At 46.2% G+C, this 26,252-nt stretch overlaps 1 protein-coding gene across 4 annotated transcripts in view; it reads left to right on the top strand.

The window, feature by feature from the left end:
• The window catches only part of CYFIP2 (cytoplasmic FMR1 interacting protein 2), a 103,648-nt gene that overhangs the window by 55,699 nt on the left and 21,697 nt on the right, over positions 1-26,252 (top strand). For all 4 annotated transcript variants that reach the window (XM_029942958.1, XM_029942956.1, XM_029942957.1 and 1 more), the window contains 3 exons: positions 6,096-6,239; positions 7,701-7,791; positions 9,378-9,508. In XM_029942958.1, the coding sequence (XP_029798818.1) occupies positions 6,096-6,239; positions 7,701-7,791; positions 9,378-9,508 (366 nt within the window). The remainder of the gene's footprint in view (positions 1-6,095; positions 6,240-7,700; positions 7,792-9,377; positions 9,509-26,252) is intronic.

Genomic DNA, 26,252 nt, shown 5'->3' with positions numbered 1-26,252 from the left:
CATGGCACCGCCCTCTAGCTACACAATATTATTTGTGAACCAGTCCAGAAGAATTTTTTTGTTATTTTGGCAATTGGTACATACAGTGGAATATATCTTGTATTTCACTTCACTTAGATTGCTCCTCTGCTAAATGGGGGTGATTGTACCTGCCTTACATGGTGTAGGAGGCTGATGATGGCCCCCCAAAGATATCAGGTCCTAATCCTGGCACCCGGAAATATCACTGCATTTGAAAAAAGGGCTTTGTAGATGTGACTAAGTGAAGGACCATGAGATGGGCGATTATCCTAGAATATCAGGATGGGTCCCAAATGCTATCACAAGTGTCCTTGTAAGAGGGAGGCAGAGGGAGCTTACACACAAACCGAGGAGGAGCCCCCACCTCAAGAGATTAGAGGCAGTAGGCCACAGCCCAAGGAATGCCGGAAGGCACCAGAAGCTGGAAGACGGGAGGGATGGGCCCTACCCCATTCTCTGGAAGGGGTGTGGGCCTGCCAACACCTTGATCTTAGCTCTGTCATTCTGATTTTGGATTATGGCTTGCAGAACTGTAAGAGAATGTATTTCTGCTGTTTTACCAGGTTTGTGGTAATTTGTTACAGCTGCCAAAGAAAACTAACATACCTGGGTATATTTAAATAAGAAGGAATTTAAGCTGAGGAACATTATACACTTAGGTATCATCACATTGGTACAGGTTATTTAAAAAGCAAGGACATTGGTTTCTCCCAAAAATGTTAGCATCTCTTAAGTATTACAGTACTGGTATGATACCGCCAAACAGGGAGTTCTGTTCCTGTTCTCCCTCTTGCCTTTTCCTCTTGTCTTTATTCATGAGACAAAAAAGGGAGGAGCTCTGATTCTGGAGGCCTCTACAGCAACTACCTTGGGTTTTTCAACCCCTGAACTGAGAAGCCCAAGAAAAAGCCAGATTTTGGAGACACAGCCTACCTGGGGCTCACTACACATCAAGAAGAAACAGACAGAAATGTCAGCCATTCCTACAGATGGACTTGAACTTTAACTCAGGATTTATCAGTCCTTTAACCCATCTTAGCCCGTGGCTCTCCCAATAAGGAGGGTGTTGCTGTTTTATTCATCTCTCCCGTCGTCCTCGTCCTACAGGGACTTCAGAGAGCTGAGCTGAGCTCTCCACCTGAATTTGGGAGTCATGTTTGTGTCCCTGGGCTGATGGGATTCAGACTGCTCAAAGAACATTAGAGAAATTCTAACTAAAACAGGAAAATTAGAAACAGTTTTAATTCCTCTTGGGATCTCCAAAAACAGTGATTGTGAATCCAGAAAGCAGAGGTGCAAATGGCTTGCAAATTCTGTTTGCCAAACAAATAGGCCTCATTGATTGGAGTGCCTGGCTTTGTTCATTGCCTGTGAGAGGCAGAGGCCTTATACAACACTTACAAATGGTGAAAATGGTAGCTTTTAGGTTGTGTATACATTTTACAGTTTTTTAAGAAGTCCATATTAATAATAGTACAGGGCCCAACATCTGCCAAATCAAACTCACCTTATTTTCTCTTTTCCTTAAAATACATCTTGCCTTTAAGAAAAAAAATGCACATCTGTGTCAGGTATTAAGAATATGGTTCTAATTTCTGAATCAAGATTGTTTACTTCTTGAGGTCTCATAAGTTAGCTATTTTGTGCAGTATGGATTTAAACCAGTGAGGCATCCTAAATAGGATACGTAATTAGTTTCCAAGGCAGGTGGGCTGGTTGTTACCTGAGTCAGCAGGATTGGTTCAGTGTAAGAGGTATGTGGCAAGTTTCCAATGTCTCAAGCCATGTTGCCTTCCTGTTTTTCTTTGCTAAACCTCAGAAAATGGCCAGGCTCCCATATTCCCACATTTTCTCAATAGGGCCCAGCCTCCTATTGAGCCAGCAGGTCAGATGGGTGCCCTCCGGGGGTGCGTGTGTGCATTCACTTTGCAGCATGTGTGTGCTCGTGTATGTGTCTTTCCTCCTGCATGGGTGTGGTGTGTTTTGGGGGTGAGGGAAGTGAGGGGAACTGATTCACTTATTCACTTAGGAAGACTTGAATTATGCTCATTTCATGCTGATCCTTCCTAAATTTGGGCCGTCACCTGAGGCCTAAATTTCTGGTCTAGACCAGAATCCAAGATTGATGTGGGAAGGTCAACAAGAGGCCTCTTGTGTGCACTGAGCGGGTCTGTAGGGGAATTCTTTACACTCCTATGTGTGGTAAAAACAATTCCGCTCTGCCTAGAACTGGAGAGGCTGCTGAACATCTCCCTGAATCTGTTTTTATTTGCATTTGCCATGAGTGCTAAGGACACTTGGTGCTGGAATTGGGAGTGCGGGTCGAGGATGCTGCGGAGGAATGCCCAGGAAGACAGCTCTGCAGCTGGGAGCTCGGAAGGAGCACACCTGTCACCCCTGGGCTCAGGCAGGGCTCCCTTCTAGCCACACTGTGTTTCACAGCCTCACCAGGACACTTGGAGCCGTGAGGGCCTCTACCCAGCACAGCCTGTTGCTGGACAGCTCCCATTTTTATAGTGTTGTAAATATTGAGCAAAATCTGCATGTTTGATGTACTCCACCAGCTACTCTTAGCTATGACCTCGTGTGGGATACACAATGTGTCGTGTAAAATAACACCCCGTTGTGTGCACTCCCCTCCTCACATTCAGAGAACCATTATTGCAACCAAAGATGCTTTGGGATATTTGGCCAAGGAGTTGTATTTTCTTAGTCTTTCCTTACCAAATTGTCAAACAAAGTAATACAATGGTTGATGCTTCCAACGTGCCAGGCACTGTGCATAGTTCCTTATATATGTTGCCTCATTTAAACTTCCAACAACCCTAGTGGAGTTCACATTACCATCTTTACTTAGGGAAAACCACAGCCTAGAGAGTGAAAGTCATTTGCTCAGAATCATCTAGCAAGTAAATTTGTGGACCTAGGATTTAAACTCAGGTACCCGCCCCAGAGTCCATCCTCTAGAATCAGACAAAGCAGGAAGAAAAAGTCAGAGAATCAGACAGGAAAAAATATAGTAGTTGATTGCTTTTGTACCTGTCAGGGATATCCATTTGAAAGCTCCCTGCTGCTCAGAAATTCCTTTCATAAGATATTTGAAAAAGGGATGCAGGAGAAATGCTCAGAGCTTTACTGGGTTCAGAGGAGAGGTCCTGACTGCATGGTGTGGGTGGGGAGATGAGAAGGGGGTTCTAGAAGTCAGTAAGCTCTGTGAGATGCCTCTTGCCTAGCCAGGTCACCATTCCCTTGTTCTTGTGAAGACTTGAGCTGCAGCCCTTTTCAGGAGAAAATTCAAATCATGGTTTTGTTTTTTAACCTTTGAAAACAAATGTTGGAAAGGAAATCAGCCCAGTGGGTTTTTTTAATTCACATTTATATTGAGTTATAACCATATACCGTTAAGATGCCATCCTAATCAGTTCAGGCTGCTACAGACTGGGTGGTGTACACATATATTTATTGCCTAGAGGCTGGGAAGTCTGAGACCATAGTATTGGCAGATCAGGTGTCTGGCGCAGACCCACTTGCTTGTTTGCAGAGAGATTTCTCCTCACTGTATCCCACATGATGGAGAACAGAAAGAGAAGGAAGGAAGGGAGGGAGGAAGGAAAGAAGGAAGGAGAGAGAGAGAGAGAGAGAGAAAGAGAAAGAAAAAAAGCAAGAGCAGATTTTCTCATTTGTCTTCTTACAAGAGCATTAATTGCATTCGTAAGGACTCCATCCTCATAACTTTAATTACCTCCCAAAGGTCCCACATCACAACAGGGGGTAGGATTTCAGCATATGAATTTTGAAAGGATATGACCATTCAGTCCATAGCATCCACAGGCCGTAAGTGTACATATTGTCTCATGAGTTTTGACAAACATCTACATCGGTGTGGCCAGCAACCCACGTGGCACAGAGGGCACTTTCATCACCTAGACGATTCTCTCCTGCCCCTTTCTCATCAGTCTCCTTCCTCACAAGAGGTCAGCCATGGTTTGTTTGCTGTTTGCTGTTTACTCCTCATCCCTAGCTGGAAACAAGAGAATACAGCATGGGGCTTGGATAATAGGGCCAGAGCTACGATGCACTTACTCAGGAGAATGAGTGCCTCCCTCACCTCATCCTGTCCCAGCCCTGTTGGACGGAGTGACCTATTACAGAGTCACTAAAATGGTTTTTACTTTCAGAAAACACAGGAAATGTTATGGCCCAGCCTGGTTCCATGGTTGGCCGAATCGAAGTCAACTATTCATACAAATACTTCCAGTGTTTATTGGTCATTGACTTTGGTGAACATCATGCTCTTCAATCAGTTCTATTTCCCTCCCTACACAAACCATTCCTGCCTCATAACATTTAGAAATATCTAGTAACTACATAAAAGATATCCCTCCCCCAGGTTCCAGTAGAATTTACTGTGACAGCACATCTGTGTTGAGTGCAGAGTGCTGTTCCTCAGATTCCAAGCCTCGCCATATGTAAGCATTACCCTATGGAACAAGCTATTAGATTCATCATCCTGCTGGATGCGGGGGTGTTCTCATCCTCATGAGTTCTTATTATCAGTGGGTACTCTAACGGTGTTCTTCATGTATCCTTGTTATTAGAGAGTACTGTAATTGTGATGCTTGTTGTGTGAAGTTTAGAATATGGTAGAACACACTTACTGCAGAGCCTGGACTGAACATAATTAAATCTTCCTACAGTGGCTCCAAAGGGAGCTGAGAAGCTCACAGCCCTCCAAAAGCATCATTACAGTTCCTATTTAATCCATGTAGAATTTCTAATTGGCTGACTAACAGAGAATTTCCACTAATAAAATATCAGATGTGTGTAATAAAATAAAGATGTCTTTACATATTTGCATGTTCTATGGGTATAAGATTTTTACACTTCCACATAGGAGACTACTCTGAGAACTAAGCTGTGAATGATGCCTTATCTAAAAAAAACTGGGTATGGTTTCTAATAGTCCTTAGCCTCCAAAGTCCACCATTATATAGAGAGGTGAAGGACGTGGGCTATGGAATCAGATTTATCTGGATTCGGGTCTGGATTTGGTAACAGATTAGTTACCTCAGGACCGCGTGACCTTGAGCAAGCTCCTTACTCCCTTCAACCTCAGTTTCCTCATCTGTGAAATGGGGCTAAGAACCATGTGTTTGTTTTGAGAGTTAATCAAGACTGCACTTGGAGAGCTTCACAAAGCCTGGCATGAGGCATACCACAGGTAGCAGCATTTCAAAAACAAAGTCGACAATAACTCTACAGTCTCACCAACCAAGTGAGACCAGTTGGGGGCCCTGTATTTTGGTCACATATTCCTGGACAGAAAGAGATCTTAAACAAAGTGTGCTAATTCAGTGAAGGTGTCTCTTGGAGTCCAGAGGGGAGTAGAGATGGCTAGTCAGTGGCCAGGACTCTGGGCCCCTCACCCAGCAGCCCAACAGAGTGACTGCATTCGTCTGCTTCACATGCTAGCCTGCATGACACCTTTTGTTTGGACTGCCACTTGAAAAGTTATGAAACCACTCATTTAACCCAATGCTCTAATTTCGTAGATGAGGAAACTGAGATTCCAAAAAGAGTAGGTGACCCCCAGGCATTCAGCACAGGTGTCCTGACCCCCAGGATTGCCTGTTCCTGAGACTCCACCCTGTTATAAATGGAGACAGTGAAGAGTAGAAAACAGGGAGACGCTACTCAGTTTCCACACAGTTCTTCCAGCCAGTTTCTAGGACAGAGACATCCCTAGAAAACCAAAGCCATCTGTTGTACCCCCACCCCCTGGCTCAGGTGGTCAGAGTCCTGGTTTATGAGTGGCAGGAGCATCTATAAAAAAAAAAAAGGGTACCCACCCAGAAGCCCTCTCTCCTCTTCTAATGGGGAACTGCTGCTGATCTAGTGGCCTTCGCTCCATCCTGTGGTCTCTCTGTGACCATCTTCTTGCAGACATATTCACAGAGGTCCCCAATGAGAGCACAGATAAGAGATCTCTTTGGCAGCAAAATATCTACTCCAGGACTCATGCCGGCGTCTTTTATTTCCCAGCCTCTTATTCTGCCACAACCTCTGTTTTCCAGCCTCTCAACATTGCCTACAGCCACATCTACAGCTCCTACAGGAACTTCGTTGGGCCCCCCCATTTCAAGACCATTTGTAGACTCCTGGGTTACCAGGGCATTGCCGTGGTCATGGAAGAACTGCTGAAGATCGTCAAGAGTTTGGTAAGAAAGGGCCTCAGTGAGGCCTGGGACATGCCTTCAGCTCTGTCTGTAGGAATCACCCCAGGGAATCCCATGCCCTTGTTTCTGGGTTCCTCTTATGTATTCTCTCTAACATTTCTGAGTACCTTCTGACCCTCATGGCTTTGACTCTCACTTTCTGACCCAGAGCCCACTCACTATACTTGATAAATGAACTCAGCAATCCTGATTTTGACCTTTAGAGCCTACTAATTACTGCTCACACTCTCCGCCTATGCAGTGTTTTAGAACTTGAGCATGACAAATCCATGGCACACATGCTGCCCTTTTCCCCACCTGTGCTCACAGCAGACATCTCCAATCAATCACTCTGCTTCTTACCCCTTGGGATTTCTTGCTAAACAGTTGCAGTGCTGCACTGCCTCAAAAGAATTCTGTATCCGCCCCAAGTATGATCAACCAAACCTCCATTTAGTTCCCCATGACACTACTGAAGTAAAGCTGAGACATTTAAACAAGATTTTCCTGAAATTCTGAGATGACGAGAAGTAGATGAAGTAATGAGTAGCCATGTCAGAAATAGGAAACAGGATTCGCCTGCTCACCCCTCCTGTGCAAACAGCTGTGTAGAGCCACGAGTTATTACAGATTGTGAAGCTGAATCCAGAGTTAAACAGGAAAATGTAATGGGTTAAAGATGTCTGCCTTGGACATAGGAGGGATAAATGTGCTATGTATTTTCTGTGTTTAAATTAGCTAATGTGTCTGTCTCTACAGCTCCCTGGTCCATAACATTTTAGCTCTTAATCTGGATTTCATTTAAGCACCTCAATCCCAGGAAAGACCTGTGCTTTGAAATTGCCCTCTTGGAAGACTATGCTTCCCAGAGATTAATGAGATAGCTTCTTTTTTCTGTCTCATAAAGATCTGTTTTTTTGTTATAAAGGAGAATAGGGCTGTGCCCCACCTTTAGGAGAACCTACTCTCTCCTCTCAGGGAGCAGTGCCTCAATGGCTTAGTCAGCTCCAGCTCCTATGACAAAATAACACAGACTGGGTGGCTTAAGCATCAAATGTTGGTTTTTCACAGTTCTGGAGGCTGGACGTCTAAAGTCAGGGTACCAGCATGGGTGGGTTCTAGCAAGGACCCTCCTCCTAGTGCTCAGATGCCTGCCTTCTCACCGTGTGCCTATGTGACAGAGAGCAAGCTCACCTGTCTCTTGTCTTCTTATAAGGGCACTAATCCCATCATGAAGCTCCTCTCCCAGGACTTCATCACCTCCCAAAGGCCCTGTCTCCACACACCATCACATTGGGGGTTGGATTTCAATATATGAACTTCAGGGGACACAACATTCAGTCCATAGTCCTTACCCACAGGCCACAACAGGACCCTGTACACCCCAGGAGCCCAGCATTCGGTGCAGAGATGCATGTAGATGGCAGCCATGGATTACTCACTCATGTTGCCCTCTCTCGTCAGCTCCAAGGAACCATCCTCCAGTACGTGAAGACACTGATCGAGGTGATGCCCAAGATATGCCGCTTGCCCCGGCACGAGTATGGCTCCCCAGGTTGGTGATGGGGAGCCAGGGGCAGGGGGTGGTGATAGGAGAGTAATCCAGGCCCTCCCTGTGGTGGGGAGGGGCCCGGCCATCTACCTGGAAGGGTTTGCTTCTCTAACATGCCAACAAGCTGGCCCAGCACTGGGTTTGCATCTTATGCCCTCCATTAGCTAGATAGGCTTGAGCCATTTTGAATTTCTCTGGGCAATGGCATCGTCTTCCCCAGTGAAGGTAAAGGGTGCCTACTGGGCCCGCCTCACAGGACTGCAGGGAGCTGGGGGGACAGCAGCTGTGAGAGCATTTACGCTCTGCTCGTAGAGGCCCTTTTGAACTCCACACCTCCAGGATTCCTTCTTCCATTGTCCCCCTATAAGGAGGCAGGTGCCACAGGTGGTGGTACAAGTGACATTTCTAAGGTGAGCCAGGAAACAGGAGTTTTTGCCACGCTGCCTCTGGGCAGAGAAGTCATTCTTTCCTTCCCTAGTAGTGAATAGCACAGGGACTGAGTCTGGGGAATGGGAGTGGGAAAGATGGAGACTGTGAGTTGGGCACCTGGTGTTTTTTCTAAAAACCAAGCTGTCAGGTGCTAAGTGTGTGTGATTCAGAATAGAAAAGGGCCTGGACGGCATCTGGGTGGCTCAGTCAGTTAAGTGTCTGATTCTTGATTTTGGCTCAGGTCTTGATCTCATGGGCCATGAATTTAAGTCCTGTGTTGGGCTCTGTGCTGACAGTGTGGAGCCTGCTTGGGACTCCCTCTCTCCTCTCTCTCTCTGCCCTGCCCCTCCCTCTCTTTCTCAAAAATTAAACTTAAATTTAAAAAAGAAAGAAAAGGGCTTGCCCTTGAAAGCTCTGGTTTTCAGTCCTAGCTCCACTTACTAACTGTGTGACTCTGGGAGTGCCACTTACCCTCTCTAAGCATCATCTAAAAACAAAAGTGATAGGGGCACCTGGGGGCCTCAGTCAGTTAAGCGTCAGGCTTCGGCTCAGGTCATGATCTCACAGTTCATGGGTTCAAGCCCTGCGTAGAGCTCTGTGCCAACAGCTCAAAGCCTGGAGCCTGCTTCAGATTCTGTGTCTCCTTCTCTCTCTGACCGTCCCCTGTTCAGGTTGTCTCTCTCTGTCTCTCAAAAATAAATTTAAAAAAACATAAAAAATTTAAAAAATAATAAATATAAACAAAAGTAATAGTGCCCTTCATGGTACTGTTGTGACTATTAAATGAGACATTGTAGATAAAGTGCTTAGCGCAATATCTCACACTTATAAATAAGTGCTAATTCCTGCTAGTATTAGGAATTCAGACAACTTTTTGGAGGGACTGGGAGAGACCCAGAGATGCTGTTTCTGTGTATGTTTTGTTCCAAAAAAGATTTGAGCCAGCCTCCTGAGTTTTCTTTAGGACTGAGCCCTGAAAGAAGGCTCACCCCTGGCCCACATGTAAAGACAGGGGTCTGGTTTTCCGCTGTCCCACTTAATGTCCCAATGTCTCATTTAATAGTCACAACAGTACCAGGTCTGGGCTGTTGCTCTGTTGACCCTTCCCATCATGCTGGGCAGGGTCAGCTGCCTGCTAACCATCCGCCTTCATCTCCCAGGGATCCTGGAGTTCTTCCACCACCAGCTGAAGGACATCATTGAGTACGCAGAGCTCAAAACAGACGTGTTCCAGAGCCTGAGGGAGGTGGGCAATGCCATCCTCTTCTGCCTGCTCATAGAGCAAGCTCTGGTGAGTCCTGAGCCCAAAGGAATTGGAGCATCTCCAGGCTGGAAGGGACCCCCAGCCCAGCCAGATACTCGAGGCCCCCCTACCGCATCCTGCCCGGCAGGCCCTGCAGCATAGACTCGTGCTGGTCCAGTGAGGGGCACGCACTACAAATCCATCCTGCTCTTAGGCAGCTGCAACCATTTGAACCCTGGGAGGAATGTAGGCCCTGGAGATAGACAGACCTGGGCTCCTGTCCCAGGCCCACTCTCACGAGCTGCAGGATCACGGCAACTCATCCAAGGCTTAGTTTTTCATCTACTCATTAAACGAATAGTAACTGCTTGGCCGCCACAGGCCAGGCACTGCACTGGGGAATGGAGCCGTCACCAGTCCCTGCCTTGTGTCCTGGACAGTGGCAGGGAGACCCACACTGAACGAGTATTCACGCAAAAATGCTGTGTTTACATTACAGCAGTGCTCGGAGGGAGGGAGGAGCGCAGGGTTTCCTGGGCATATGGAGCAGAACCTGGTATGGTCCTGGAGAGAGAGGGAGGACTTCCCTGAGGACGAAACTGGGCGATGGTCAGGAGTTGTCCTGCTGAAGGACCAGGGACAGTGGTCCAGGCTGAGGGAAGAGCATGGAGTGCTCTCTTCACTTGGTGTGGTGGGAGGCAGCCATTCTAACCCACAGGGTAGTTTAGAGGCTGAGAGAGGACACAACATGCCAAGTGCACACAGTAAGAACTAAATAACCGGTCATAGTGTGATGCGCACAGGCTTGTGTCCCACCTCCCAAGACCACACAGACCCAGTGCACCTTTTAGCTGCCTGACTGTTCAGCAGTCCCCACCAGCCCTCATGGCTTAGTCACGGAAGCTGCCTGCCTCCTTCCCATTCTTGCCAATGCTCTGTGCTGCCAGTGCCTCTGTGTTTGTGTGGTGGGGGCGGGGGCGGGGGTGGGGATGGGAGGCCCATAGCTCTCCAGCCACAGGGCCACAGACTCAGGGAGCAGTAGAAGGAAAGGGAGAGGGGTGTTGCTCTGAGGATGCGTCATCCTCAGTGGGCAGTGGAAAGATATCTCGTCATCTGCGCTCTCATTCAGCAAAAGGGTATGGAGAGCCCGCTCAATTCCCACCGCAGTTCTAGGTTGTGGGTGGATAGCCTTGGATAAGAGAGCCGTTCTTACTCCAGGGAGGGGGATGAGTGGAGAAGTAAACAACCAAAGCTTGTGAATGCAGAGAGGGGTATGTGCTGTGAGGGCATAACAAGGAAAAGGGATAGAGAGTGATGGTTGTCAGGAGGGATGTGCTGATTTCTGAGAGGCTGGAGTTTGGTATTTGTGTGAGAGAAAGAACCCTGGAATGGGCTGGGATGGAGAGGCACAGGGGACAAGATTGGAGCGGAGGAAGGAGGGGCAGGTGGCTGCAGTCCTGGCTAAGAATCCATTGGAGTGTTGTGAGGTGGAGAGGGAGGCAGAGGGTCTGATTCACTTTGGGGAAAGGCCCTTTTGGCCGTAAACAGACTGTTTGGAGGTGCCCAGCCCAGGGTTTGCCCTGGAGGCAGGAGGCACATGGACAGGGGAGGGGAAGGAAAGCACTAGGGAGGAGACAGAACCCGGGTAGAGCCAGATGAGAAGTAAGCTCAGAATAAGAACCCTGCTGATTCCTGCCTCTACCTGTCCGTGTGACCCGGAGCGAGCTGGTCCCTCCATGCCTGAGGTCCCCACCTCTACGAGGAGGACATGTCCTATCTGTTCTCTCAGACCCTTCCCCGCAGAGAGGCTCAGAAACGCACACGGGTTTGCTCTCCCTCCATGAGGAGTAATTGCCTCTCTGTTCCCCTTTAAATAGACTCTTGAGACAGCTAAGTGTTCCTCTTTATGGTAAGAGGTTTTGAACATGGTTCAGTGGCCTGTGTTGCCATGGCAACTTAGCCTTCAGAAGTCACAGGGATGAGATGAGTAGGAAACGCAGCTCTGTTCAAGGCTTTGGGAAGATGAGGAGAGGCTCCAGGGGCACCAGAATGGGTGGAGGTGGGGGAGGCTGGCCCCCAGAGCTTCAGGTGTCTCCTGTTAGCACCTTCTTTCATGAGGAGCTGGGACCCCAGAGCACCAATTAAGTTTCCCCTGTATACACCCCAAGAAGCAGACTGTCCGTGGGGCTACTAGGAAGGGAAAAATTTTTCTCAGGCATCCGTGCCAGGGTGGTCACTTGCATATATCACTGAAGACAAGAGCATACTCAGGATAAAAGACCTTCAGAGCTGAGAGAGGCCTGAACAGTATATGTCCCCACCCCTCTATCCATGAGGGAGGAAATGGGGAACCATAGAGGGGAGCTGGTCTCCCGAGGTCTCGTGGCACATCAGCAGTAGAGGTGGAAGAAGGGAAGCACAGTTTTCCAGCCCTGACTCCAGTCCTGGCGGAGGCAGCAAAGCAAGAGTCACGGCCCCGCAAAGCTCTGGACTGCACTTTCTGCTTACACAGCTGGCGAATCCCCAGGCCAGGACGGTGCTTTCTGAGATTGGAATGAGGCGTGAGCTTTCTGGAGCCTCTGTGTTTATGAAATTGAAATGAAATAAGTATTTAAATGACATATCAATTGTTCTAATTAAAGAGAGGTACTAATTGCAAAAAAAAAAAAGAAAGAAAGGGAGGGAGGGTGGAAGGGAGGGCCCTTAATGGCCATCCATGGAGGAACTTCTGTTCTTGTGGAAGACTCTGAAGTAGTTAAAAAGAATAAGATGCTCAAGTAACTTTGTGTATACCCACGTGGAAAATGCTGGAAGACATAATACTGAGCAAAAAAAAAAGCAAGTTTCAGTGCAAGCCCCGTATTAGCATGCCATATATATATAATAAAGGGAGAGAGGTGCCTGGGTGGCTCAGTCAGTTAAGCATCCACCTCTTGACCTCAGCTCAGGTCTTGATCTCAGGGTTGTAAGCTCAAGGTCTGCACTGGGTTAAAAAAATTAAAATAAAAAAATAGAACCCACAAAATATACTGCACTGAAAAAAAATCTAGGAAAAAAAGCACATCAAATAGTTCAGCTATTTTCTCCAGGTATCAGGGAGTAAACTAGGATTAGGGGTCAACAGGGACTTTAATTTTATCTGGAATGTCTAATGTTTGACAAGGAAAGTATTTTCAAGTAGTATTACTGAACTAAAAATTTAAAAAATAGAAGTAGTACCTAATAGTTATAGATAAATAATGACAGGAAAACTGGAGGAATACTGAAAAGTACAAAGTAAGAAGTCTTTTGCTTGCTATTCTCGCGTTGTCTTTTTCTATAGATTTGCAGTTTCTGGTCGTGGGTTCCATATTGGAATATATGACGCAAATACCTCTCGTTCTGTGGCTTGTGTTTTTAACAGTTTGTTAATATATCATTAATGTATAGGGAGAGGGAATATAAGTTGAAAAGAGTAATTACAAAGGTATGCCTTTTCTCTTTCAGTTAGGTGCTTATAAATATTTCTTCAAATTCAGGGTGCAATTTTAGTAGGGGAACCTCTGTACCTGTGGAGCAGGCTGCTTGCTTGGTGTTTTTAATTAAGGTCTAATATCCATGGAGTAACATCTTGAATATGCAGAATTCTCCCCATAGAGACAGCTTGATCCGTGTTACTGGGGGTGGGCTTTTGCGGCATGATGCTGTGATGAATGAAGATGCCGTGAATGTTCTTGAACATTTCTGTTGTTGAATCTATGCTCTCATTTTTATTAGGTAAATTTACCTCGTAGTAGAATGGCTAGGTCAACATGTAGTTTCAGTAGATACTGCCAAACTGTTTTACAAAGTAGTTGTGCAAATTTATTCACTGACTCAGCAATGTAGGAGAGTTTGAATTTCTTGACGTTCTCATGAACATTGGATTTGTCTCTCTGTTCAATCATAGCATACCATCATGGTATCTCATTATGGTTTTGATTTCCCTGCTGACAATTGATGCCGGGCCTCTTTCCAAAACGTACAGCCCCATGCAGAGAGCCTCTTTTGTGAAAGTGTGTTCAATATTTTTGCCTGTTTTTAAATTAAGTCCTCTTTTCCATATTTGTTTGTATGTATTATTGTATATTGTGGATACATAACTTGCAAATACATTTCTTTGGCTTGTCTTTTGATAAACAGAAGTTCTTATGGCTTGGTGTATTTATCATTTCTTTCTCCATAAGGGTTGGTGCTTTTGTGACTTGTCTTAAAAAAATCTTTCCTACTCTAAAGTCATGAAGATATATTGTCTTCTAAAAGTTTTAGAGTTTAGCTTTTTGAGGTTTCACAGACCTTTAAGTCTCTTGGTCAGTTGGAATTGATGTGTGTGTTTAGCGGGAGGTAGAAATCCATTTTCATTTCCTCCCGATTATCCCAGCAGCAGTGATTGAAAAGATTTCTTCTCCCCACTCTGCAATGGCAGTGCCACATTGTCGTTGATCAAATGTCCACAAAAGGTCTAGTCATGGTAGGCTCTTAAATATTTGTTGAGTCTACCCTGAAAATCAGCATTCGTTAGCCATCTAATTATAAGTCCTTTTATGTTTTTAAAGGAAATTCTGTTACTAATAACTAGTATCTCCTACCCTGAGAAATCAGAAAATGGTCACTAAGGAAATATTCCAGTCGCCAAATTTTTTTTCAAATTTTGAATAGTTTTTGAGCCATCAGCCCATTGTTGATTGTGCTGACACACGCCAGAAGGGGGCCCTGTTTATTCATGTGAGCGCCTGAGAGCCCGGTCCCTGGGAAGAAGACAGCCTGTCTGTCTGCCTGTCTGCCTTTTATGGCAGGACCTCCCATTGTCCGGGACATAAGAGTATCCCCGGCCTTGAGCCCTGTTGTTTATTTCTTCTCTCCTCGTAGTCAGAGTGGGCCACGGTCAGAGTCTGGGCAGGGATGAGAGCCCTATAGGAGACCTCGGGCCCAAACTCACAGAACTGAGTGTCCTCCAGGATGGGCTTTGCAATCTCAGCACTACTGAGATTGCCCTTTGTTGTAGGGGCCTGTCCTGTGCATTGTAGGGTGTTGAGTGGCACCTCTGGGCTCTCCCCTCTCTCTAGGTGCTAGTAGCACCCTTCCCAGCTGGGACAACCAAAAAGGTCTCCAGATCCCGCCTCGTATTCCTTGAGAGGGCAAAACCTCCCCCTGTTGAGAAGCACTGATCTAGTGCAATCCCACATTCTGCAGATAGGAAGCCAAGGCCCCAAGAGGGAGATGACTTTCCCAGGGTTGCAGCTAGTGCGGACTTAGGGTGAGAACCCAGGACCCTCACGGTTAGCACGCTCAGGGGCAGAGGACTGCTCTGCAGAGCCTCGCCGATGACGTGGTTGGCTTTTGTTTGGGCTTTAGTTCCGGCTCCACATATGACCCCTCTATCTCCAGCTTTCACTTTATAGTCCTTTCTCTGTAATTTTGTTTTTCTTCTTGCATATCTGAAATAAATTCATTGCCAGAAAACCCAGGGAAGCAGAAAGAAGAAAAACAAAAACCACATTGCCACACGAAGAGAGCCACTGGGTACACTGTGAAGGATATCCTTGCAGATGTTTTATGTTTCTCCATATCAATATTAAACTTTTTCATAGGTTTTTTCCTTACTTTGTTTAGTTTTAAAAGTCATGTTCAACAAGCTGAGAATAGTGGTGAGCAGTCTGGAGTGTGATGGGAGCAGGTCATCTAACTTACACCTTTTTACTTTACATCCCAAATTATTGTGCAAATGGAGTGCAATGAACATTTTTTGCTATTTTTTTCCTCTGAAGAGGAGGCACTCATACACTTAACACAGGTACGCAATCCTGATGCAGAAGAAGTAAAAAAGCAAAAGCCTGCCCTTCACTGTCCATCTTAGACCTTGGCTCCATGTCCCCTCGTTCTTTTTTTATTTTATTTTTTTAATGTTTATTTATTATTGAGACAGAGAGAAACAGAGCATGAGCGGGGGAGAGACAGAGAGAGAGGGAGACACAGAATCCGAAGCAGGCTCCAGGCTCTGAGCTGTCAGCACAGAGCTCGACACGGGGCTCGAACCCACAAACCGTGGGATCATGACCTGAGCTGAAGTCATACACTTAATCGAATGAGCCACTCAGGCGCCCCTCCTGCCCTGTTCTTGATCCAGAATTGTTTTTCTTATCACCCTGACTAGAAAGACCCCTCCTGCTACTCAGGAGGCACATTCTATCCCTACATCCAGGCACCACTGAGCAGCACCCCTCGGCCCGTCTGCAAGCAGCACATCCTCCCTCCCGCATCCAGAACCTGCTGGTGTTCCAGATTGAAAGTGAGTCAAGCTTTGTGGAGAGAGGGCACCTCGACTCCCAGTGGTGCCTCTCCTCCACGGGCTCTCTAGTTTTTCAGTATTTTTACATCCTTTCAGACACGTGCCAATCTGGAAACCAAACCTGCTACCCTCATCAACATATGAGGTACGGAGCAAATACATTCCAACCGCTGAGACTGTAGAGTCTGCAGACCTGCCTGAGAGGCCCCCGTGGGCCAGCTGGTCGGTGTGTGGGACTGCAGGGCTCAGAGATCAGTGGACACGGCCCCTTCCCTGATGGCACTGTTGACGGTCATACCCTCAGTCTGCAGCACGGAGGGTTAGCCCTCAGGGGGTAGGCAGAATGATCTCATAGCTTTTAACTATTTACTTACTCAAAAAATAAGAAAGGAACTAAGCCCACCTGTTTATTAACACACTGTTCCAGAGTTGAGCACGTAAATACGTCAGTGGAGAGGTTTGTTCAAAATTGTACAAATGGAAGCTTGTGGTCAAAACCGTTTAGAGACCGCCAGCCGAGCTCCACAGCAACAGAGTGAACAGGGCTATAGGATAATGGGAGCAGGGAGGAGGGGATGATGGGACAGATTTCCTGGTTGAGGGCCAGTTTTGTATCCTCAGCACATCAACACAGGCCCATCAACATGGCCTGTATGATGAGGTGAGGGACATTTTGGCTCAGTTCTACATGAGAAGTAGAACATACCTGTTTATTCCCTAAAATCTTCCAAGATAACACCACTCTGTTTGAGAAAGAGGCTGCCAGTCACCTTAATCCAAAGCCACCTCAGTCCTTGCAATGTGGGGCACTTGTATTATGAGCCTGGGCCAGTTACCAAGAAATCAGCGCCTTGGTTTTTCTTATGAGGAGATTCGAGGGGATGGAAGGCATAGAAGCTGAGGGTTTGGGAGTCACAATGCAGTTTGCTCTCCTGGGTGTTACTAGAGGGCAGACACCTGCCAACATCCAGGAGGTGGTGTTGTGGTCAGAGCCACAGCTGCTCATTGCAGTCACTCAGAAAACTCCTTAAACATCCTGTGCTGGTACTTCACCCGGCTCCAAGGTGGCTCTGGCCAAAATGCCAGGCCAAAGCTCCACACCTGACTCTGCCAGGGTAGAGAGCCCCTGATCTAGAAGACGTCTTCTTCACAAGTTCTTCCAGAGGCTGGTCACTGTTGTGTTGTCACAATTCCTGCTGTATCTACAGGCCACTGAGCATAGTGTTTACACAGTATTCTTATTTAAATTAACTTACTTTTTAACTTAAATTTATTTTGAAAGTGGGGTGCCTGGGTGGCTCAGTTGGTTGTGTACAACTTTGGCTTAAGTCATGATCTCATGGTTTGTGGATTTGAGCCCTGTGTAGGGCTCTGTGCTGACAGCTCAGAGCCTGGAGCCTGCTTCGGATTCTGTGTCTCCCTCTCTCTGTTTATCCCCTGATCACGCTCTGTCTCTTTTTCTCTCTCAAAAGTAAACACACATTAAGTTTTTTTTTATTTTAAAAGGAAACTTTATATCACTTCTATTAAACAATATCATTATCTCTTGTCATCATTGGAAAGCAACCAGAGGGACGCCTGGGTGACTCAGTTAGTTGAGCATCAGACTCTTGATTTCAGCCCAGGTCATGATCTCACAGTCTATAAGTTAAAGCCCCACACCAGGCTCTATGCTAACAGCTTGGAATTCTCTCCCTCTCTCTCTGCCCCTGCCCCACTCATGCACATGCTCTCTTTCTAAATAAATACATAAGCAACCAGAATAATAAATTCAATCAAAATACAACAAAGGAATGTAATTCCAGCTGCTGTCTGCCCAGACCTCTGAGCCTGGGGCCTTCTCTGTTAAAAATGGAGTATAGCAAATGTTAGAGAGGTGACAAGACATGCTGAATGCAAATGGGAGACTTTCTTATAAAGTCAGATAGATTGCTAGGGAATGAGAGGAAAATAACGTTCCCACTATGACCCACTGTTGTTAAATATCATTTCCCTGCATCCTCAATTCCCACCTTTTAGGAAATGCCAGCCTTGGATGACATTGATGTGCACTTGAGGGAAAAGGAAAGCTACTTTGTAAGCTAGTTTCTTGGCTATAGATCTTTCCCAGCTGACCAGACATAGTTCTGATCCAGAGTAATAATCATTTTCCCCCTGAATTGTGGGGGAAGGAGTCGAAGTGAGACCTGGTGATATATAGCATTGTTCCAGCGAGGCTCAGGTTGGTGGGGAAGGACCACACACACGTGCAGACACACAGACACACAGAATCAGAGAGGATTACGGATTTATTTAGCCAGGCTTACAAAGAGCTCCTGGAAGTGAGGGCCCCACGGCACAGGAGCAGATGGAATGTGTCACAGTTGAACTTGCCACTGCTCACTGGAATCCCAGACGAGAGGCTGGAAGGCTGCCGCCCATACTTCATGTGCCAGGCTAGGTGTGGGAAGCCTAACCTACTCCTGGGCCTGTATCTTTGGGGCTTAACATCAGTATGCAGGAAACACTTCACTAATGGGCTCCATGTGTCCATATAAGGAAATGTTTAGAATGCTGCACTCTCTGGCTCGGGCCTGCAACCACCGCCCCCCATGCCCTCCCACCAGGACACCAGCGGGGATTCCTGGGGGTCTTCAGCCTCCGGTGCCCAGCTCATTTCTCCACGCTCACTTGACAAAGACAAAAACATAAAATATTAATGTTAGTGCTACTGTCTTTTGGTCACCTCAAAACTTAGAATGTTAAGAAAATACTGTTTTGAAATTGGTTCAATGGTTCCCTTTAGGAGATCAGCTAAAACTGGTAGATAGTTTTTCACCCAGAAATGCCTAAACATAGCATCTAATGCTGTTGTATGTGAATCTGACATGTGTATATCACATTGATCTTATTTTTTTTTAATATGTATCCTGAATCTGTATGGTATTCTTTTTTTTTATATTTTAAAAATTTCTTTTCAGTGTTTATTTATTTTTAGAGAGAGAGCTAAGTAGAGAAGGGACAGAGAGTGAGGGAAATAACAGAATCAGAAGCAGCCTCCAGGCTCTGAGCTGACAGCACAGAGCCCTATGCAGGTCTCGAACCCATGAACCGTGAGATTATGACCTCAGCCAAAGTTGGATGCTTAACTGACTGAGCTACCCAGGCACTCCTGTGTGGTATCCTTTAGATAAGAGAAATCAGTTAGCCTCATAGGCTGAGTGAGTTGGGAACATGAGGTTTTGTATTTTGTATTCTTATATTTTGTTATTTGATGGAAATCGCTCATGGTCAGGGGTGCCTGGCTAGCTCAGTCAGTGGAGCACGCAACTCTTGATCTCGGGATTGTGAATTAGAACCCCATGTTGGATGTCATCTTTACTTAAAAAATAAAAAAATTTAAAAAAATAAAATTTAAATCAGTAGTTAAAAATATTTCAAAAAAAATAATAAGAAATCCCTCATGGCCCATGAGTTTTAAGTTAAGTAAAATAGAAAAGGAAAATGTTTAAACTGAAACTAGTACAAAATTTAAAATACTCATCCCTTGAAGAATTTTTATGCAGGTCCCTTATAATAAGATATTTTTGGATCCTGATTCCCAAACCTCTTCACTTTTACTTGCTCTGTTGATGAAGAACAATGTGATAGTAGCTTTTGGTCCTTAGTAATCATCTAGTGATTACTGCTTTCATACCCATAAGGTATTAGTAGTTGTCCTAAGCGGCAGTAATAATATACAGCAGCGCGGTACTTGGTAAGTGCAGAAGTGACGTGACAGCACTTGACGGTCACTAGCCCCTCTCAGAGAGAACCCTCTGCAGAAGCGGGAGCACTCCGCAGTTCCCAAACAGGGAGGCATTGAAGCCTCTTTGGTAGAGCAATTGCTGCTTCTTCGTACTGCAGAAAAAGTATGGGGGGTGGCTCAGTCAGTAAAGCGTCCGACTTTGGCTCAGGTCATGATTTCACGGTTCATGGGTTCAAGTCCTGCATTAACCTCTGTGCTGACAGTTCAGAGCCTGGAGCCTGCTTCAGATGCTGTGTCTCCCTCTCTTTCTGCCCCTCCCCTGCTTGCACTCTGACTTTCTCTCTCTCAAAAATAAACATTGAAAAATAATAAAAAGAATAAAAAGAAAACACATTATGGTTAAAGCCTGGTTCCCAAAAAAGGCAATAAAGGAAATGTTTTAGAGACAACTGAGGACATTTTGGTATCATCTGCACCTTAGGTGATAATTAAGAATGATTTTGGGGGCACCTGGGTGGCTCAGTTGGTTGGACATCCAGACTTTGGCTCAGGTCATGATCTCATGGTTCGTGAGTTCAAGCCTTGTGGCCGGCTCTGTGCTGACAGCTCAGGTTCTCCCTCTCTCTCTGCTCCTCTCCTGCTCCCTCTCTCTCTGCTCCTCTCCTGCTCATGCTCTGTCTCCCTCTCTCTCTGCTCCTCTCCTGCTCATGCTCTGACTCTCTCTCACTCAAAAATGAATAAACATTTTTAAAAATTTTTTAAAGAACGTTTTTTGTTTGTATTCATTTTTATGTAATGTTTTATTTTTGAGACAGAGACAGAGCATGAGTGGGGAAGAGGCAGAGAGAGAGAGAGACACAGAATCCAAACAGGCTCCAGGCTCCCAGCTGTCAGCACAGAGCCTGACCCAGGGCTCGAACCAACAAACTGTGATACCATGACCTGAGCCCAAGTCAAACAGTTAAGCAACTGAGCCACCCAGGTGCCCCAAGAATGTTTTTTAATATAGGTGCTCACAATACTGAGGTTACAGAGGAGGATAATCTTGGTTTTAGGAGTTGCATGCTGAGGTATTTAAGGCTGAGTAATCCAATGACTTCAACTTGCTTTCAGTGACTTAGTAAAAACATATAGAGTCACAACAGAAATGGTAAAAGAAAGGGTCATTGTGAGTCTATGTAGGGAGTATAAGGATGCGCATTGTTCTTTCAAATATTTTATATGTTCTGTATTTTTCAAAACACAAGTTTGAAGAAGGGAAAAGGAAACTTCATTATGGAATCTAGAAAGTTAAGAAGAAAAAGGGTCACTAAGCAGACAAGGTCACAGTGTGGAGGGAGGAAGAAAAGTTATGAGGGTTTTTGTTTCTTCCAGCTACTTCTGCTACTTGGTGAGATTTATTTTTGGTAACATATGCTTAGGAGTCACTTCTGACCTCGTTTTTAAAAATTTATAGAGGGATCTGCTAGTGCTGAACACAGCCACAACTCTCATGCTGCCCGTCTATTTGATTTCGAAGCAGGAAATGTCAGTGTAGAATCGTGGAAAGGCAGATGAAGCCAGGAAAGCTGTCCAGTCCGGACTAGAAAGAGACCACACAGGATTTGCCAGGGGCTCTGAGAGAACTCCCAGAATGCCTCCGTCAGCTGCCCTCTTCCTGTGGGCCATGGTGGGGAGGTTTTCCCTGTGCTTGAGAGTATTTTAGAGGAAAGAAAACAATCATGCTTTTTCACTGTGTGCAGTTTAAGAGAAATGTCTCAAACCCAGCTTCTTTGGGGGGTCACCGCCCATCCATTCTTGTTAAAGGTGAAATTTACTAGCAGATAAAGCATGGGGGGCGGTTAAATGACAGAGCTGATTTTCTATGTAGCAGCAAAGGATCTTCATACAGTTATAAATCAGGTCATGTTACTTCTCTGCTTAAAACTGACAGGTGGCTTCTCATTGTACTTGGCATTCTAGCTCCTGGCTGTGACCCACGGGGCCGCAAAAAATTCAGCCATGTCCACTCCTCTAACTTGAATTCATCTCTAATTACACTCTCTGTTCACAGTCCAGCCACACAGCAGACTTTGAAGGTCAGGATATGGCTTAATCCCACGATCCTGGGCTTCTGCCCAAATACCTGTTGACATTTACCTCCTTGGTGTTAGAGTTTAGGGAGCTCCTAAAGCCCAAGAGGGCTCTCCCTGACCCAAACAAAAGCATCTCTTCCCTTTCTATCAGTGTCTGAAATTCTCCTATTAGAGAATGTCAAATTTGTTCATTTGAAATGTTACCTGTTCTTTAAAAGTCCCTGGGGCACCTGGGTGGCTCAGTTGGTTACGTCTAACTTCATCTCAAGTCATGATTTCATGGTTCAGGAGTTTGCGCCCCATCTTGGGCTCCATACTGACAGCTCAGAGCCTGGAGCCTGCTTCAGATTCTGTATCTCCTTCTCTCTCTGCCCCTCTCCCACTTGTGCTCTGTCTCTCTCTGTCTCTCAAAAATAAATGAATGTTACAAAGTAATTTAAAGCCCCAGTAAAATGCAAAGCCTGCTGAGATGGGTTAGAGGAAAGATTGAGCCAGTAGTTAGTAGGTAATCATTTATCCAATCATTTTGAGAAATAAGATGGCCACCCAGGAAAGGATGTGGGGAAACCAAAAGATTCCTCCAGGCCAAAACAAAGACAAAGGCAAACAGGAAAAGAGAAGCTCTGTCCTGTACATAGTCAGATGAGGATAGTGGATGCTAAGTGATACAAATCGATTACAAAAGAGTAGGTATTTTATGCCCCATCATTTAAAAATAAATACTTAAATGTTATATGTATTGAAGAACCAGGCAGGATAAACCCCCACAAGATTATCTGTGATGACCCCAGCTGGTGGGATTATAAATTCCTTCCCTTTAAAAACAATGCATCTGCATTTTCTTATCTTTTAAAAAAATGAGCATAAATACTTAGCCAGCAAAAATAAAGGGGTTGGAGTAGCAACTGTGAAAACCTGCCTCCTGTGATGTGACACACAGCATGGTGTCTGGAATGAACAGTGCTGTGCTGTCCACATGAAAGCTACCGAGAGCAGATCTTAAATGATCTCAGCACCGTTACCACCACCATCACCACAAAAACTGGTAATCGTGTGAGGTAAAAGATGTGTTCACTAACCTTATCGTGGTAATCATTTCACAATCATCACATCGGCTGTGTGTCAAATCCTCACACTGTACACCTTTAATCAACCCAGTGTTATAGGTCAGTTCTATCCCAGTAAAGCCGAGGGGAAAATCTGCCAAATAATAATTGTTCAGAGGACAGCCCTTAACTGAATTGAGTATTGGGTGCATTTCCAGAAGAAAATGGCAAATGTCAGGTCAGTTAGCACATATAAGGTAACTAAAATGTTGGTGGTGGTGGTTTTTAGAGATCAAGGATAACAAATTTGTAACTTAAGTGCCATCGCCCCTCTTCTAGCCCAAGGCAGACATTAACAGTTGGTCCTGCTGAGCTGAAATGTGTTGTCAGATTCATCTCCGAAAGCAACCGCTGCCTCGGTCCTGGACGGTGACCCCAGGGCCATTGCTGGCCCCCATATGTGGCCCACAGGCAAATCGTGAAAAGGTAGCCTTCCTCAAGATGTTTCACATCTTTCTTTTGAACTATGATCATAATATGTTGGGTTTTAGAGAACAAAATACATCTGCTAGGAAAGGATGATCATAAACAATCAATCTCCGATGCTGTGGTATGCTTGGCACCCCTTGGATGAATGCTCTTGGACAATATGCTGTCTCCGTAAACCATTCGTGGCAGTCCTGGGGGATTCGTTTTTGTCATCTCTGCTGGAAATCATTAACCCCAAAATAAATACAAACCCTGACAAGATGGCATCATCTCCCAATGAAAGCAAAGTGGTTAGAGACCCTGGAAACTCTTGTCTGGACACTCTAGGCACTGGAATCTTCCTACTTTGGTATCTAGGAGGCAACTAAATGCCCATTTCCCCTTGGTCAGATGCATGGTCCAGGACAGCAAGGCAACATGGCGAAGCACAGGACACTAACTGGGTATCATTCACCAGTCAGCTGCTTCTGCTTCAGGGCAGCATGATTCAAGGAGGACCGTGGGTCTTTGTTCCAATTAAAATTCAGACTTAATTCCATTTTTTTTCTAGTCCATGAATTTGCTGACTTCTTATTCTAGTGATTTGCAATAAGCATCCTTCCCTAGGGCCTTTGCTGTTGCACTGGCCACATTACAAGGCCAGCCCTACCAACACCCAGGGTTTGGGGTGTGCAGTCCAGCAGTTGGGAAGGAGGTGTGTTCTGGGGGGAGGGTCCACGGGACCTCATGATGAGTAAGGGAAACTCAGATAGTGAGGACATTTACCACCCAGTCGGTTCTAACGGGCCGCTTGCAGTTTAAAAACCAGAATTCCCATTTTGAGACTTGGCACAGGCACTTGCCGCTCCTGTGAAGCAAGAGGCCTTTTCCTCTCTCCTTGATACATTTCCAATCTTATTCTGTGCAATGGTCTCCACGCTTACTGGCACTGCCTCTTTAATTGTAAAGTGCTGTGTATCCTTCGGGATATAGACAGAGTGTAAGCAAAGGAGCAGAGACCTCTCAGAATTCTCCTGCTGACCTGGGCATAGCCCCTGGGCCACCCTCCTAAACCAGCCTTGCCCCATTCTTCCATTCTGCTCCACTGCTGAGTTACACAGCCTTGAATGAGACAGAAATCTTTCTGCAGAGGGACAAAGGCAGGATGTGGCCGGTGCTTACTCCCTGGCGTTCTCCTGGAGAGGGCATATCAGAGAGCCTGGGTTCAAGTTTTGCCTTTGTACTTAATAGCTATGAGACTCCAGGAAAGTGACTCAAAGCCTCTGAGCCTTAGTTTCCACACCCAAAGCCTCCCGGGGCTGAGGGTAAGTATCCCTTGCTTTTTGCAAGTTTGCTTTCTACAACAAAAATAGCATCCAGCCTTTGTTTTGCAGCAAGTGGCCACAGAGGCAGCAGGAGTGGCCCCGCCACATCCTTCCCAGGGGCTGCACTCAGCATCTCAGCATCTCGGCAGCACGCTGCCAGAGCTGTGGATTCTGCTGCATCTGTGGTTTATCTCAACTCGTTTTACTCGTCCCCTAGAAAGATGCATCCTAAGGTGTCAAAGAAGCCAAAGGGAGGTTGTTTTTTGGGGGTTTGGGAATGTTCAAAATGGTTTCCATATAAATTCACAGTAATTGTTTCTTTGCTTTATACCATTTGGCCTTAAGAAAGGTTTCATTAGGAATGTTCTGTGTTCGGATAGTGGGGGAAACCTAGTCCCACTTCCCAGACTTTGTATTAAGTGAGGTGAGGACTGTAAAGTCACCAGAGCTTCACAAGCAGGCCCTCCGCTACCATGAGCCCCTTCTCTCCTCTTCCCAGAGCTTCCCAGAGGCTTTGCCTCAGCCTCAGTCCCCCAGCTGAGAACCTGGCCCCAGCCTGCCCCCAGCCCTATCAGCCCACCCCTGCTCTCTTCACACTTAATCTTGAGCTCATCTCCCCTCTATCTGCAGTTGCACTTTTCCCGCCAGTTCAAACCCTGGCCCATCTTCCCAGCCACCTCGAAGCCATCACCGCCTCATTCCCCCCAGTTCTGTCCACATGCACCTTATTAAATGCCTGTTCTCTGCAAGGAACTTTGTGTCGTTTCTCCCTCCTCCTTGTCTTCAGAGCCTCTTGTTTTACTTCACAGGTGCAAGTGTCCTGGACGGTCCTTCCTCACTATATTGTAAGCTTCACTTAAATCTAGTTTTTCCGGTCTCACCTGTCACCATGTTTTCTGCAGCCTCTAGGCCCCTCTTCACCCTGTGCCCTTAGGTTGTGTGTCAGATCACAGAGCAAGCAGGCAGTGGATGTTTGGTGAAGGGAAGGAAGGAAGGGAGAGAAGGAGGGAGGAAGGAAAGAAAGAAGGGGTAGCACTCAGTGCATAAGGGTAGCTGTCTTCCCCACACCTGCTTTGCAAGATGGCCTGTCATCTCTGTTCAGGGGGTGTGTTGGTAGACAAGGATGTGCCCAGAATTTATCAGTGCCTCCTTGACCTCAGGTCCACTGTGTCCCTTCTCTTTCTTTGGTCTCACAGAGCCAGAGGAACTGAAGTATGTGGAAGGGTCTGGTCACTTTGAGAAACTCCCACCCATGCCTACCCTTGCCCTGGTGTTTTTCCCTCTCCTGGAGTCCATTTTCATCCTCATGCTGATGATCCCCAAGTTCGGATCCACTCCCCAGATTCTGGGGCACCATTGCTTACCTCTAATTGCCTGTTAGGCATCGTCTCTTGGACATCTGCAGACATCAGAGCTCCACCACTCCCAGATCTGATCTCAGTTTCCCTGCCGCCTGCAAACCCCTGTGTCCTCAGACCCTGTGAACAGGTGGTGGGGGTCATTTCCTTGTCTGCTCCTGTATCCCATCTGTCGTCAGGTCTCAGATGTCTGCTCCCTCCTCTCCGTCTCCAGGCCCCAATCTCCCTTGATCCCAGCACCTCTTTTGTCCCCCACTGCCCCAAGTCCTTCTCTCTCTTGCAGCCACAAAGAGAAACTGCAGATTTCCCTGAGGGAAACCACCAAGGTGGCATTCCGATGCCTGAGCAAGGCTTGCAAGATCCTTCCCCAGCACTGAGAGCTTCAGTCTTAGTCAGCTGTCGGCCCCTTACTGGCAATGGTCCCTCTTGGTCTTGGGCCTTTGCAGGAGATGCTCTCCCTTATCCGTCCAGCACTTACCCTGGTTC

This window comes from Suricata suricatta, chromosome 6 (assembly GCF_006229205.1).
Source record: "Suricata suricatta isolate VVHF042 chromosome 6, meerkat_22Aug2017_6uvM2_HiC, whole genome shotgun sequence".
Taxonomy (NCBI): domain Eukaryota; kingdom Metazoa; phylum Chordata; class Mammalia; order Carnivora; family Herpestidae; genus Suricata; species Suricata suricatta.
Note: the sequence above shows the minus strand (reverse complement) of the source record. Positions and strands in the feature narration are given on the sequence as shown.